The sequence below is a fragment of the Prionailurus bengalensis genome, chromosome B1 (genome assembly GCF_016509475.1).
Source record: "Prionailurus bengalensis isolate Pbe53 chromosome B1, Fcat_Pben_1.1_paternal_pri, whole genome shotgun sequence".
NCBI lineage: Eukaryota > Metazoa > Chordata > Mammalia > Carnivora > Felidae > Prionailurus > Prionailurus bengalensis.
This window is the reverse complement of record NC_057344.1, coordinates 15,161,819-15,178,164: the sequence shown is the minus strand read 5'-3', so window position 1 is coordinate 15,178,164 and position 16,346 is coordinate 15,161,819. Positions and strand designations below refer to the sequence as shown.

At 44.7% G+C, this 16,346-nt stretch overlaps 1 protein-coding gene across 1 annotated transcript in view; it reads left to right on the top strand.

Annotated features, from left to right (window-relative positions):
- The first annotated feature begins 7,518 nt into the window (after positions 1-7,518).
- Positions 7,519-16,346, top strand: part of ENPP6 (ectonucleotide pyrophosphatase/phosphodiesterase 6) — a 108,462-nt gene continuing 99,634 nt past the window's right edge. Inside the window, exon 1 of the mRNA XM_043558323.1 lies at positions 7,519-7,828. Within this exon, the coding sequence (XP_043414258.1) occupies positions 7,588-7,828 (241 nt within the window). The 5' untranslated portion in view covers positions 7,519-7,587. The remainder of the gene's footprint in view (positions 7,829-16,346) is intronic.

Here is a 16,346-nt window from a genome sequence, read left to right as displayed (position 1 = left end):
TGGCAACTTTTTGTCAAGGCATTTTCAGTCACATGCTACTGTATTGTCCCTTCATATTCCACATGGTTAATGTAAACTCAAACATACTCACTGCTGTGACTAACCATTTTTCCAATTTTCTTAACAACAACAACAACAACACTGAGCAGTTTCAATTGGCTCTAAGTGAGTGTTTACATTCGACTGTTGCATAATTATTAAATGATTCATTTTACTTCCCTCTGCATACATGATGATTTCTATTTATCCAGCAAAGACGTAAAGACGGAACATTAGGTCATTTGTACAAGAGTATTTGAGCCAGGACTCAGAATTTCTCATTCTTGACGGGTGTGCTGAGATCACTTCCCTAGTTCTATTTTGAAGATAAAGTTCCTTTGTTACCTTGGATCATGGTTTGAATTAGGTTAACTTCTCTCTTTTTTTTTTCTGATTTATATGACGAGGTGATTGCTTAAAGATGGCAATTCCTCTACAGTACCGATCTTGACAAATGGTACCACTCTGTCATCTAAGGCAGAACCTTGGGATTCATCCAGGACCCTTCCCTCTCCCTTACCACCCACATGTTCAATTAATCACCAAGACCTGCTGATTTTTTTGAAAAAAGTTATGTTTCTGGCCTACAGAAAATCCAAGAGCATAATATAAATGACACCCACGTACCAACCTTCAGGTTTGTGAAACTGTAGCATTTTGTCACAAATACATACACCGCAGGGTTTGTTTGTTTGTTTGTTTTTGGTTTATTTTTTGAATAAATAGAACATCACAGCCCCAAGTCAGAACCCCCAGCGTCGTTCTCTCCGATTTCATTCTTCTGTCTTCTTTCCAGGGGAAACTTCAGTCCTGATTTTGGTATTTTCAAATCCCCTGATATTGGTGCTGTTATATATTGTGCTGCATGTTTTAATATTAATATTTTATACTGTTGGTATCCACCTGCAGCCTGTTTTTCCCATTCAACGTTGTTGAGCTCTATCCAACAACTAGACGTTTAAGTCTCCAGTCATCCCCCCTTACCTGCAGGAGATACGTTCCAGAACCAGCCACAGACAGTTCTGAACCCTGTGTGTACTAAGTTCTATCCTATACATACACACCTCTGATGAAGTTTAATTTATAAGTTAGGTACAGTGAGAGATTAATAATAATAATATTAATTAATAATAATAACGGAGTAGAACACTGATATGCTAGAATAAAAGCATATGTGAATATGGTCCCTCTCTTTCTCAAAATATCTTATTGTCCTGTATCATCCTCCTTCCCGTGATGCTGGGGGATGGCATGGTGGAATGAAGCAAGGTGAGTGATGTGGGTGTTGTGACACAGCGTTAGGCCAGGCTACCGCTGACCTTCTGACACCGTCAGAAGGAGGACCATCTGCATCCCCAGCACGGGTGACCACAGCTAATACATCTCGGAACGCAAAGCTGCAGATGGGTTCCAGTAGGGAACCACTGTGGTTCATTCCTTTGAACAGCTGTGGAATGTCCTGTTACACGAATATTGACATCACTTGCTCCTACCCTTGTTAGTGGACATTTAGATGGTTTCCGATTTTTTTTTTACCATTACTGACACTGCTGCAAGAAATATCTGTGTACCTTTATCCTCGTACAAACAGACACGTGAGCGTGTCTCCAGGGCTCGGAGGGACATAGCACCAGTGTTCGCACACTAGAGTCGAACAGCACAGTGATCTCTCTTACACGCTTTTTTGGCTGCAGGGTTACAAGCTTTCTCTTATTGAAACCAGTCAAACAAATCTTTTGATGCTATGGAAAATCTTTTTTGCCTGTTTCTGTAAGGACACTTAGGCATGTTACCACGCCAGGATGCAGAGTCAGCGTAGACGGACTGGTAGTAGCCTGCGTGTATTTGAGGTAACCTTCCCTCCCAGCTTCTAAACAAAGGGCAGTTGTTACTCTGTTGTTTTGTGTTGTCAAAAAACACTTTTCTCTTCCCGAGATTCCTGTTATTGATGACTAGGTTCCTAGTTTCAACTTAATTTTTTTAATTTTTCATTTTGAAAAGGTTTTAGGCTTACCGAAAAGTTACAAAAGTAACGCAGAATGTTCCCATAAGCCTTCACCTAACTTCCCGGAAAGTTAACATCGTGTGTAACCAGAGTACAGTTATGCGAACTAACATTGGTCCAGCACTGTTACCTAAAGGACTTAATTTGGATGTTCCAATTTCCCCTTCATGTCTCTTTCTGCTCCAGGAGACCATCCAGACCCCCATGTCATGTTGCATTTAGTTGTCATGTTGCCTCAACCACCTCTAATTTGTGACAGTGTGTTGGTCTTCCCTCGTTTGTCATGACCTTGACATTCTTAAGGAATACTTGACAATTATCCTGTAATCTGGGTTTGTCTGTGTTTTGCCTATGATTAGACTGGAGCTTTGGATTTTTGGAAAGAATACCACAGAGCAAAGTATCTATCTGATCTTATGACAGGGGTACATGATGTCCACACGGTATCACTGGTGATGTTAACCTTCATCACTTTGGGTAATGTCCTCTCTGGCAGATTTCTCCACTGCAAAGTTATTTTTCCCTTTTCCTACTCTATTCTTTGGAAGTGAGTTTCTAGGTCTGGCCTAACTTTGATCAAGTTCCACCCCCGGACTGAGGTTATCAATGTGTATTATTCGGAATTCTTTTGTAACAAACATTTGTCATTTCTCTCTTGTTCGCTTGTTTATTTATTTAGTTAGTTAGTTATACATACTGTTTATTTATTTGTTTGTTTATACTGGTATGGATTTATACGTTTATTTTATACTTTGGGTTAATATGCCAATATTGCACTGCTTAGTTTATGATTCAGATTGTTCTGGCTTTGGTCATTGGGAACCCTTTCAGGTTGGCTCCTGTGTCCCTTTGACGTGCCCCATCCTTTCCTTCTTTTGAACACTTCCTTACTTTCTCCCACTAAGTTTAGCCTCCATCAGTGGATGTTGCCTGTGACATTTATTTCCTTAGTATTATGGTGGTAATTTTCTATTTCATTTGCTCAGTTTAATCAAGGTAAATGAAAGATACTCAGGATTTATTCTCTTTTCTTTCACAAAGGCTTTGATTCTTCTTCCTAATTTCAAAATTGAATTTTTTTCCGTCCAAAATACAAGACTATAAAAGACACCTGGGCTTGAATTTCAATTCTGCTGCTTCAGGCTATTTGACATTAGGGTTCTTTGAACCTCGATTTCCTTTGTATCTCAGAGGTGTAAATACCTACCTTACAAAATTATCAAAAGGTCTTAACGAATTAATGTGTTTAGAGTTCTTAATATCAAGGCGGGTGGGTATTGTCATTCTTGCTTCTACCCACACTGTTACTGTCTCCACACGGCTTCCAGAGCCTGCTTTCTAGACTGCAAACCTGGTAATGACATGACCTTGCTCACGGTCACCCACTGCTGCTTGTCATTGTCAGCATTGTTTCCCAAGCCTGGCTTTTGACCAAAAATCAGTTGAGGAACCTTAAAAGCTACATATTAATAAGCCAGTCTTACTGACTGGAATTTTGGTGGGATGGGTTCAACCCTGTCTGTACTCTAGAGAGTGAGACCAGGCGTCCACCACAGTAGCTATGAGTCTGGGACTCTGTCCGAAGGCTGATAGTGGTTCTCGCTCGGTGACTGCTAACAGGAGTAAAGAGAGGGTCCCTGATCCTCACCTTGAAACAGCAGGTTGTGCCAAAGCATGAGCTGAGGACTCAGACTAATAGTTTCTAGATATTCCACTTATATTCTTGCTTAGTTATCTGCCTTTTGTAGAGGGAGTATGTTCCTGGAGACCTTTTGCATTTAAAAAGTGGACAAAGACTACTTTTCTGGTAGGAACAAATAGAATATTGTTGTATGCACTTTCTTTAATACCACCTTTGACTCCTTTTCACCTTTAACTGTCATACTTTCCAAAATGCTCTCTCTCTCTCTCTGATTCAAAACACACATATATATTACAAAATGGTTACCACAATAAGGTTAGTTAACACCTCTGTCACCTTACATAATTACCCTTGTGTGTGTGTGTGCGTGGTGATAACATTGAAGATGTACATTCTCAACAGCTTTCAAGTATACAAGTAATTATAGTCACCGTATTCGTACATTAGATCCTGGAACTTACTCATCTCTTCTCATAACTGGAAATCTGTACCCTCGGACCAACATCTCACCGTTTCCCCCACCCGGAAGCCCCCAGCAACCATCATTCTACTGTTTCTATGATTTTGGTTTTTTTTAGATTCCACATACAAGTGAGAATGTACAATTGTCTGTCTTTCTCTGTCTGACTTACTTTGTTTAGCATAATGTCCTCAAGGTCCATCCATGTTGGATGGTTGCAAATGGCAGGATTTCCTTCTTTCTCATGGCTGAATAACATTCTATTGTATATGTATATATGTATACATACCATGTGTTCTTTATCCTTTCATCCATCGATGGACACTTCCATATCACGGCTATTGTAAAGAATACTGCAGTGGGCGTGAGGGTACAGCTGTCTCTTTGAGACAGTGATTTTATTTCCTCCCCCACATCCTCACCCACACTTGTTATTTTTCATCTTTTCGATGCTAGCCATTCTAACAGGTGTGAGGTGATATCTCACTGTGGTTTTGATTTGCATGCCCCTGATGATTAGTGATCATTGAGCTTCTTTTAACGTGCCTGTCAGCCATCTGTTTGTCCTCTTTGGAAAAATGTCTATTCAGATCCTTAGCTGGAAAGGACCTTAAAGTTTTTGTCCCTTTTCAGAGGAGAAAACTAAAGCATGGAAAGGCCAACTCCCCCAGAATCACACAGTTGCTTAATGCCAGAATCCAGGCCACGGAATCATGTCTTCTTTCTGAAAGCCTCGGTCTCTTTTCTTCCATATCACCTGTCTCTCTCCATGGAGGTGAGGCACCAGAGTACTGACAGATCTGGGCAGCATACTCCTGAGAACTCATGCATGTCACTAGCAACTACACAAAGCTTTCAACACAAAGGTGGTTCTAAATTCTAGAGGAGATTTTTCATTTTTCTGTATTGTCTGTGTTAAACCCCTGTGGATGATGACCATACAGCCTTGTCAATCTTTGAAAAACAAGTACCAAGCAGTTCTGTTAAGTATTAGGTGTTGATAGACACCTCCAGTAATCTCATCCAGATAACAGACACGTAAGACATTGGACCATAAGACTTTGGGCAGTTAATATTAACCACTCTTTCTCATCTATTGCCTTTTACCTTTTATTTCCAACCTTTTCCAGACCAGAACGTAGAAGACTAGGAGGAGTCCTACTGTAGGCAATGCTGGGATTTCCTTAGTTTGAATTCCATCCCATGTGTTTGTTTCTTTCTTCCTATGTGGGTATGTGTATTTAAGATGCTTATTTCCAATAAATTATTGACCTAGAACTTTAGAGAAACTGTCTAAACATTATCGTAAAGCAATAAGATCATCGTAAAACAATATAGGGCACATCAGCAGTGTCCCCGCCCAGATGCCTCACAGCACTGTCCGTGGAGCCTTGGGAACCTCTGGGGATCTGTGAACACTCAGGGAGCCATATTTTGGGTTGTGTCTCCCAATGGCGGCCCGGGAATGTGGATGCCCCATTTATATTCATCTTGACAATTTGGAGTCCTTAACCTTTCCCCAAGTGAGCCCAGGGGCCACCCCAAGGCAAATCACATGGGCTGACACTACTACACGCCCCCCCCCCCCCCCCCCCCCCCCCAGTCCACAACCCTGGAACTGCTCAGGAACTGACAGCGCATCTAACTGTGTCTGCTGCCTCCTTGGACCCTTGGACCCTTGGACCCTTGGACCCTTGGACCTTTGGACCCTTGGACAGCAGGAAAGTCTCTTTAATGTGTGTCATCACTGCCTGCACAGACTACCAGCTCCTCAGTCCCTTTCCCCTTTCTTTTCTCTCTCCTTCCTTCCCACCCCACCTTCTGTCTTTCCTGCCTGCCCACCTTCCCTCCCTCCTCCATCTCCTTTCTCTCTTTATTTCCCTTCCCTTCCCTTCCCTTCCCTTCCCTTCCCTCCCCTCCCCTCCCCTCCCCTCCCCTCCCCTCCCCTCCTTCTTTGTTCTGTTTAGAATAACAGTAATAACCCACAGCTCAAAGAAATAAGAATAACATTATGTTTTCAAACTAACAAACATTAAGAAAAATCTCCCCTGGTTTTCTCATTTTTTTTTAATTGTAAAAATCACTGATTTTGTTAGAAAAATGAAGTCTGAACCGTGTCTAAGTCAGCTGAAGCAGGAATGGTAATTGGGCCGATGTGTTTCCTCTTTTGCTGCGCAGTTTAGAAATGATCTCGTGACTCTACACGCAGTAGTACAGGAGAAGAGAGGGCACAGGCCGAGGGCAGGGGTGGGGGAGGTGTTTTAGAACTGACCGAGATCCGAGATCTGGGTGGCTGGTGGCTGGCTACCGGGTGGCTGGTGGCTGGCTACCGTAGGTCCCTGTAAAGCTTTGCCCTGGGCCTTGCAGCGGAATCTGAGCAGTGTTGTAATGCTAATAAGAGCTAACATTTGTTAAGCTCTTGCTATGGGCTACGCACATTTAATAAGCCTTTCCATTTAATTTTCTGCCGAGTGAAAGACCCACCCTGGGGAACCCCGGCAATCTGGATGGAGGCCTAGCCCACCTGCGCCTTGCAGCCCTTCCCTGACCTCCTGGCCAGCCTCCGAGTCCCTCCTCTGCCCAATCCTCCTTGTCATGAAGCCCACGTGGTTATATCTGCTTCTCCATCACGGACTCTGGTCCTCCTGCTCTCTATCTCATGGCTGCTGTCTTGGGACAGGGCTACCTCGGACCCATGTGATAGTAGCGACCCCCTGTTGTTCAACTCTGGAACTTTTTCTCTAGTTCCACAGCTCTGCTGAGCGCCACCTCCTCCTGCATATGGGTTTGAACACCAACAACTTGAAGAATACAACAATAAACACTTTTTTATAGATGCATAGGAAAAAGGTGGCTGAGACATTGACAAGTAATTTGTTTCTAAATGCTTGTGTGACAGAGGCACTGCTGAAAAGTTCACAAATATGCCCACCTAATTTTATCATTTCTTGTTTATATACCGAATTAGGAGGTTCGTGTTCCTAAATCGTAAGCGAGAAGGGCAGTAGGAGAGTTTAAGTGGGGCAGAGACGTGGGATAGCAGCAAATTAAAAGATTGTTCTTCTCCTTGGTTCCACCCTTTGGTTAGCCCAACTGCAAAGTTAGTGTTGACTTCTGTCATCTTCTAAAATTCTACCTATCTGTGGGTGCTTGTATTTCTGGAACACTCACCCAAAATAATAATGTTGCCTTCTCTTCCCCGGTGTTTATTCTGGGTTGTTTGGAGACTCAAAGGAGTTAGTCTCTGGTCTTTATAGTAAAGGGTGAGCATAGATGTTTTTTAAAGGGGGTGCTGTACCTTTAAATTCTGAAAGTGAACTTGGCTCAGGAAGGCCAGCAGTCAAGGTCCAGCCCCTAGAAGAGAGAATAGCTACAGATTCTCCATCCTCAGTCTTTGCAAGGGGACGGCTGTGCCAGCCGAGCGGGCAGGCTCCTGGCAGCATGGCAGCGAAGCTCGGGGCCCTCCTGCTGGTCCTCGCGCTCAGCCTGGTGCGGCCAGCCTCGGCTGGCCGGAAGCTCCTGGTGTTTCTGCTGGATGGTTTTCGCTCAGACTACATCAGTGATGAGGCCCTGGAGTCCTTGCCCGGTTTCAAAGAGATTGTGAGCAGGGGAGTGAAAGTGGATTACTTGACCCCAGACTTTCCCAGTCTCTCTTACCCCAATTACTACACCCTAATGACTGGTGAGTACTGTGTCCTCTTCTGGCTGGTGGAGCTCGGGGGGTGGGGGGTGGGGGTGGGCGGGGAGCTGGAGTCCAACCGGGAACGGTTAGCTCCTGGCATTAATGTCTTATTTAAATGTTCAGGTTTCCCTGGTCTTTTGGGACACCAACATTCTTGGCTGAGACTTTTTTTTGTTTCCACAGTAGTGTGGTTCTCCAAAAGTTATCCCAAGGACCTGTTTTGGATTCTCCATGTGGAGAACAGAGAACCACATGAATAGAGGATTTTAAAAGTAGTTGTTTGCTTTACAAACAAAAATTCTCGTTAACTCCGTACTTTCTAAGTTCAGGCTAAAAAGTCAACAGGTCCTTGTGTGTTTGTACCAAATTCCTTCTGTCCCTTTGCTCTGCAGTCATCTGTCATCCTGGAGGTATTTTAGCTTGTTTGTCATTGTGCTAGACTATGAAAACTATACGTGGGGTTCCAGGATTACTGAGAGAGAATTTTTAGGTTGTACATTGAAGTATTACTTAGCAATGCCGCTGGCCCCTCTTTTGTCTTCTTGGACCAGGTAAAATGAAGTGGGGAAGAAAAAAAATGTTACTTAGTTGAGATTCCCACCTTTAACTTTTAGTATGTGTTAAAACAAAACAAAAGAAAACAACCCTAGTCAACCCATAGTGCGCTTGGGTTTGGGAAAGCTGATTTTTGCCTAATTGGTCTTCATCTGGGACAGCCAGAACGCCCAGTGTGATTCCACAAACTTGATCCTCTATGAGTGCAGTGGAACATACTTTCTGTTCACACAGTTGGATTCCCAGCCTCCAGTTTGTTTTTTTCGCTAATCTTTGTAAGGGCCAGCGAGAGGCTCTCAGAAAGAATTTAGCCAACTGTCCAGGGAGGCTGTTAAGAATGCACTGTGATTGCTGCTTATGCAGGATTTAGCTATATGCTCTGAGCACAGGGAGAACTCTATAAATCATGTTCATGGGAAGGGGATGAGGACTCTTGTATCTCACTATGGATCTCCATGCAGCGGCAAACCCAAAGGAGTCTGGAAGACAAACTGATATCTCTGACTTCATGTGCGGGTCCTGGATGCATGTGTATATAAAAATGCCATAAAATTAAGGTGGGAAGATACTTTGGAGAGTTAGAAATGAAAGCATGGGGAGAAAAAAAAATCCAGATGACACACAAGCAAGGAATTTATTTGCTTATTTTTAATCCCCCCCCGCCCCGCCCCCGCCACAAACAACCAGCAAGTGTAAGATAAAAAGGATGAACAAAAGTCCTCTCGTCCTTGCTTGGCATGTGTCTCCCCTCGCAGGGAGTAGGTCTGCAGGCTGCTGGGTCACACATAGATGTTATTGTGCGCCACAGCCCGACCTCAGTTCTGTGCAGGGAGGCTCCCGCATGCAGGCCACCCACCCCCACTCCCGTTGTCCTTCAGAGACTTGCTGGGAGGCCCAATTCATAAACTGCCACGTGCAGTTTTCTCAATCTGAGTGGAAAATGAACAAAATCCATTTGAGAAAGCCAGCCTCCAGTGAGTAAAAGGGGACCGTTACAGCCTCCCCAGAGAAACCAAGCCAAGGACATGGCCTTTTGTTTGTCAGACCCACAGTCCTGATATTGGCACGGGGGATAATGGTTGCGAGGCCTCAGTCACGCAGAGGCGAACCTTCTTTTCAAGCTCGGGGTGTTTCCACTTGTCCAGTCATGACAGAAGAGACCTTCCCATGGTGGGATGGGCAGTGCCCATTGGCGTTTGGCAAAATTCTCACCTTCAGTCTCCCCCGAGGAAGCCACAGGGCTCCATACACATTACGCTTACAAAGTTTTAGATGTTGAATGCATTACTTCATTTGAAAGCCTACTCGATGCTTACACTGGCTTTCCCACTTTTATAGAAGTGATATTGTACACAGAACGTGTCTAGCATGGCTCATGTTCACGTGCACATGTCTCTGGGTTTGATTTGTCTTGTACCTACCGGGTGAACGTGATGGCTTAGAGAAGGCACCTCTGGGAGGTGCCAGGCCATGAGGCTGGTATCATCTCCACCGCCCTGGAAGCGACTCGTGGCTACATTTAGATTACTCCTCCCAATATCATGCTTATTGTCCCACCTGATGTTGAAAAATTCCTCTGTTTTCATTTAAGGAAGGATATATCCATTGGGAGTTGTACTTAACCATACGGTTTGAGCATTTTATGAATCAACAAAAGAAGTATGCTGGATCCTTTTGGTACTAAAAGATACGCTGTTATAAGGTTCATCAGCATTCATAAGAGAGACTATGATCTCACTTCATTACATAAATTACTGCCCATAAGACATAAAGCCCTTGGTGTTCTTATTTTTGCATAATGAGGAATATTAGGGTATTGGCCTTGGAGCTGGAAAAAGTTGGTTGGAGTCCTCTTGGGGCAACTTCAGGCAACCCACTGCACTGCCCTGAGCCTGTTTCCTCAGCTTCCAGGTCCGAGTCAGGTCAGGATCTCAGGGACTGCCAGATGCAGACATGCATAGGGAATTAGCCAAAGTTAAGACTGGCACCTCTTGGGAGGTCTAACTGTAAGAAATTAAGCAAATGACTAAAACTCTGTAGAGAGGAGAATTTTTTGTGAAGCCACACGGATGGTGATGGGGTATGAACAGTCACGGGATTTGTAAGCAGTCTGGGAAATCATCTAGCCCAGTCACTGACACGAAGCTGCCGTGGCTGATTTTTTTCTCCTTCAAAATATATCTGCATCAGGACAAATGTGAACAACATTCGATAGTATCAGGAAGACCCATCAAGCCATTGATTGCAGGAGATACACAGAATCTTAAAGCAGGGCCTTTCATCCAGGGAGCCTGCAGTCAGGTTGAGGAGAGACACATCAGGTACCTACTAATATTCTAAAATGCATGCAAAGGGCTTAACTGTTTCCCTCCAAAATGTCTGTGTTGAAGTCCAATCCCTGGTAGCTCAGAATGTAAAGTATGTAAAGATACGGTCTTTGAAGAGGCGATTAAGTCGAAATGAGGCTGTTAGAGTGGGGCCCTATCCCATCTGACTGATGCCCTCTGAAAAGAGGAAGAGACACCAGGAATAAATGTACACAGAGAAAAGGCCATGTGAGGACACAATGAGAAGGCTGCCATCCACAAGCCAAGGAGAGAGGCCTCACCAGAAACCAAACCTGCTGACACCTTGATCTTGGATTTCCAGCCTCTAGAACTGTTGTTTGGCTACCCAGTCTGTGATATTTTGTTATGCAGCCCTAGCAAATGAATACACAAAGGACCAGTGGGTGCTTTTCCTACCATGCGACAGAAGACCAGAAGGGAGGAGAATTTTCTTTCAGTTGGAGTAGGATGTGAAGCATTTTGAAAGAGGTGGGCTCTGAGCTGGAATAAACAGCCACAAGCACGGCACACATATCATTATATCTTACTTTATGCGTAAGCTCTCTTTCCAAAGAGCTGTGTCTGAATCAACTTAATCTTGGTTAAGACGCAACCACAGTGTAACTATTCTGCTTTCTGTTTTAATCTCTCTTACTGTGGATCTTTTCGGAAAGCTCTTCTCTGTGAGGTAAATCCACATTGAAGTGAAGTTTAACATAAAATCCATGGAAGAAAAGCAGTGATTTGGTCAATCCAGACCATGGGTAAGAGAAAATGCTGGGTAGTCTTAAGGCAGCATAACTTAGCATCATTTTGTCAAGGCCAATGGCAACATTTGTTTGTAATTCTTGAACACTCCTGATTAAGCACTTGGGGAAAATAGTCCAGAAATGCTCTGAGTAGCAGGGAAACTGGTCTAGAATTTAATCTTCACTGAACATAATCTACCAAGAGACAAACATATGCTGAAATTAATTTGCTCTGCAATCTGTTATTATCAGTTCAGCATTTAAAAACTAGTAAATAAAGTACAGGGAGGTTGGGCACTTCACTCCAGACACCAAAGATTGTCAGTAGCGGGACTGAGATTAGAGAACAGGCGTCAGGGACCAGATTCTCACACAGCAATTAGCAGGGCCCTGACCCCAGTCCTGGAGTTCCCAGGAAGTTGTGCATAGGACCTGGGACCCAGGGACTGAAGTCTCCTCAAGAGCAGTCCAGGAGGCAATAAGAGCCTGAATAAATGTGCTTTATTGATCTTCTACTGGGATCAAAGCCAAACCAAGGATGTTAACCATTAGCATTGATATTTGTGCCAACATATTTCCTATTGCACTCCTAGAAATTACACAGAAGCAAATTCTCCCCAGATATCAAGGATCCAACATTCTGGAGGAGGAGATGGCAGGTTAAAGCATGCTTTTCCCTGCCTTTGCGAAAATAGCTGATTTAAATTAAAACCGGCCGTCATTTGGACCAACGGAAATCAACGAAGAAAGTACTTGAGAAATCATGTTTTGAGAAAAGCCCACCTCCTCAGTCTTCTGGAGGATTCAGGTTTTACTTGTTGGGCTGCCTGCAGACCCGTGCACACCCACAGCATAAGCAGCGTGGACACGGCCTCCAGGGCTCCCTCTCCTCCCCTTCTCTGAAGATCGGCATCTGCTCAGGGACAGTCACCCCAGCATGTTAGCTTCCCCAGACTGAGATGCTCCTGGAATGCATGATGTCTGATATGCCCTCGACTTCTCCTCTCATTGTCTCCTGCTCAAAACCCAATCCCACTATTGTTTTCACCAAGGGCCTCCTCGTGGTCAAGGGTCAATCCTCAGGCTTTGATTTCTGGCCCAGGAACAGTGCTTAGCGGGACTATGCTCCTCCTCTGGACGGCTTTCTTGGGTTCCTCTTGTTTTACCCACGGCTCCTTGTCCCCTCTGTTGTCCCCTTGGTCCCCTCTGTTGTTCCTCCACCTCTTCCCCACCTCCCTTTCTGCCTCAGCCCGAGTAGGCTGTACTTTCAGAAAGTTGGATGGCAAAGCCTGTCCTCCCCTACCTCCATCCCTGGAGTCTGCACCCTCTGCTGCCCAGAGCTCCCCAACAGCCCCTGCTCCCTCCAACCTCTCTGCCCTACCTTCTGCCTGTCTCCACAGACGACCAGAGTAGTCCTTCTACAGCGTGTATCCGATCGAGTCTCTCCTCCATTCAGACTCTCCAGGAGACTCTGCTTCCACACTAAGTAAAATGTGAAGTTCTCTGAGAACCCATGTGGCCACCCCGACCCTTTCCGGCCTCGTTCCTGACTCTCTTCTTCACCTGTTCTGGGTACATGGCCACCTCAGGACACTTCAACTTGCCATTTCTTCTGGCTGGAATGCTTTTAACCAGGAAGACCCAAGGTTTGCTCAACTGGTTTTTTTCAGATTTCTTTCCTGAAGTCACTGGAGTGGATCTGCCTTTCTTGCCCTCTAACTGAAGAGCCCACATGATGCTGTCATTCTCTCCTTAATTTTCCATCTCTGCACCATGGTTTATTTATCCTGTCTTCTTCAAATAAAATTTATTATTGTGAAGCAGCATTATAATAATGATTAAGGGGCACTTGGGTGGCTCAGCTGGTTAAGCGTCAGACCTCGGCTCAGGTCACGATCTCAGGGTTCATCAGTTCGAGCTCCGCCTGGTGTCTGTGCTGACAGCTCAGAACCTGGAGCCTGCTTTAGATTCTGTGTCTTCCTCTCTCTCTGCCCCTCCCCCTCCCGTGCTCTTTTTCTCTCTCAAAAATAAACATTTAAAAATTATTTTAAAAATGATTAAAACATTCAGAGTTTCAGGGAACTTGTTGATTATTCTTTTGGTTCCAGATACTCCTAAACCAATAAGGAGGAGAAAATACTGAAATTATGCTTTGCTTTAGGAAAGTAATTAACAGCCATTTAGGTGAACTGATTACTATTTGTTTCTAATAGTCTTAAGTATCTCAAAATATGTCTATCCATTCTGTTTTGAATTTTGACTGTAAGGTTGGGGCAGCAAGAGGGTTGAAAGGAGAGTCAGCCATGAGGAGGGAGCTGTGCCGAAGTAGGGAATCCAAGGCCTGGGGTGTTGAGAGGAGATTTAACCAGAGCACTAGCCATCAGCAAAGCCCAAGAGAGAACCTAATTCTCGCCAAGATTGCTAAAGCCAAGAAAGCAGAGGCAACAGTGAAGCCTGAACAAGGCAAATAGTTCAGAACCACTAGAACATCTGTAAGAGGACAGGGAAGGCCAAATGTCGTGTGGTCCTGGCTGTCAGACCCTGTGACGGGTCTGGCGGGGCCATCCTTATGTTCTGAGCCCCCCATCCCAGATTGCTTAAGGAGCTAGGCTGTGAATACAGGCATCATGAGTCTCCTTAGATATCTGAAAATAGGAGATAGCACTGTGGGCTGAATTCCACAAATGTGTGTGTTGAAATCCTTACCCCCAATGCCTCGTTTGGAGATGAGTGTCTTTAAAAAAGTAATTAAGTTAAAATGCAGTCATTCGGGTGGGCTCTAACCAGTATGACTGATGTCCTTGCAAGAAGAGATCAGGACACAGGCAGGCACAGAGGGAAGGCTATGTGAAGACACAGGGAGAAGACGGCCATCTAAAAGACAAGGAGAGGGGCGCCTGCATGGCTCAGTCGGTTAAGCGTCCGACTCCTGATCTCAGCTCGGATCATGATCTCACGGTTTGTGGGTTCGAGCCCTGCATTGGGCTCTGCACTAATGACGCGGAGCCTGCTTGGGATTCTGTCTGTTCTTCTCTCTGCCCCGCCCTAGCTTGTGCACTCCCTCTTCTCCCCCCGCGCCTGCCCCCCCCCCCAAAATAAATGAATAAACTTAAAAAAAAAAAAGCAGAAGAGAGAAGCCTTTAGGAGAGACCAACTCTGACAATGCCTTGATTTCAGATTTCTGGCCTCCAGAATTGTGAAAAATAAATTTCCGTTGTCTAAGCTACCTAGCCTGTGGTGCTGTGTGATGACAGCTCTTGGAAATAAATATAGACGGGATGGTGACACCAGGCTGCTGACAGAAGAATGAAGTTATCCTTAGACAGACTTTTTCTATCCCCCACATGCAGAGAGTTTCCAGTGGGTTCTGCCCCCAAATCGAGGTGGCCATGGTGTGCTGCTGTCCAAGGGCTGCTGTATGGGTTACAACAAACAGGGTGGCTTAAAGCAACAGTTTATTCTTTCACAACCCCGGAGGCTGGTAATCTGAAATGAAGGTGTTGGCGAGCCTGCGCTCTCCCTAAGGGCTCTAGGGGACAATCTCTTCCATGCTTTTCTCTGAGCTTCTGGTGTTTCTAGCAATCCTTGGTGCTCCCTGGCTTGCAGATGCATTGATGTGTCACTCCAGTCTCTGCTTCCGTCGTCACATGCTGCTCTCCCTGTGTGCCTCTACGTGTGCCTCTTCTCTTCTTCCAAGGACACCGGTTATATTGGATGGGGGCCCACCCTCAGGACCTCATCTTAACTTGAGTACATCTGTTTCCAGATAAGGTCACACTCACAGGTACCAAGGAATAGGATGTTTTGGGGGAACACAGTTCAACCCGTAAATGCATCATGTAGTGGAAAGAGCTGTCAGTTTGCTGCAGAAGACCTAGTTTCCTCTAGTCTGTCCCCTTTTAACTTTCAGAATTGGAACAGGTTCTTCTGTGTTTTAATATTATCTATCGGTAGAATGGCGAAAGTAACACTAAGCCGGTAGGCTTGTTGGAGGACAGAAGGAGACACCTAGTGTAAAGCCACCATTACAAAAACTGTACCTATTGCACACTTTAGAACTAAGATTAAGCTAAATTATGTTGTAGTAACAAGCTGTATCAGAGGCTTACAACTAAGGTTTATCTCTCACTCATGAACATGGAGTTTAAAGATTAACTCTGCCCCACTTTCCTCTTCATTTTGAGACTCAGACAGAAAAAGCAACTTCTAGATGAGATGTGCTGTTCGTGTGGCTAAGGGAAAATGGCAGAATGACGTGGTGGTGCTTAAGACCTCTGCTCAAGGTGGCACATGTCACATCCCTCATCCCGTTGGCCAAAGCAAATTATATTGCCAGTAGGTCAAGGGTGCATAATCCTCTGACAGTGGGGGCGGGAATTATCTCGAACACTGATGCAGTGTATTCCACACACTGAATGGATACTAGTTGCATTTTATAAGAAGCTTGTGGGTCTTACTGAAAAGGAAGGGCATAGAAATAAGTGTCTGCAACTCAGGGGAGGGAAGTATTATTGGCAGTTACAATGGACTTGAACATTTCCAGGGAGAAGGTGGATCTAGAACTAAACATTGAGAGATGAGTGGAAAGATTTTTAGTAGGAGGTGAATCTTGAGCCAGATCTGAAGGAAGAAAAGAAATCTATGAAGACTGTGAGACGTGAGGGCCATAGGCACAAGCAAATCAGAGAGGCACAACCAGGCAGGTGAAGAGGGGCTGAACCCATTCACCACTTGGTTGTGGGTGGAAGGACTAGACAGAGATGATTTGTTAAAAAAAAACAAAAACAAACACATGCAGTTGATGGAAAATAATTGGAAGAACCAGTAAGCTCCTCCTTTCTTCCTTTTCCACTTCAAATGTTCAAGCATCTCTTCCTTGTGATGGGC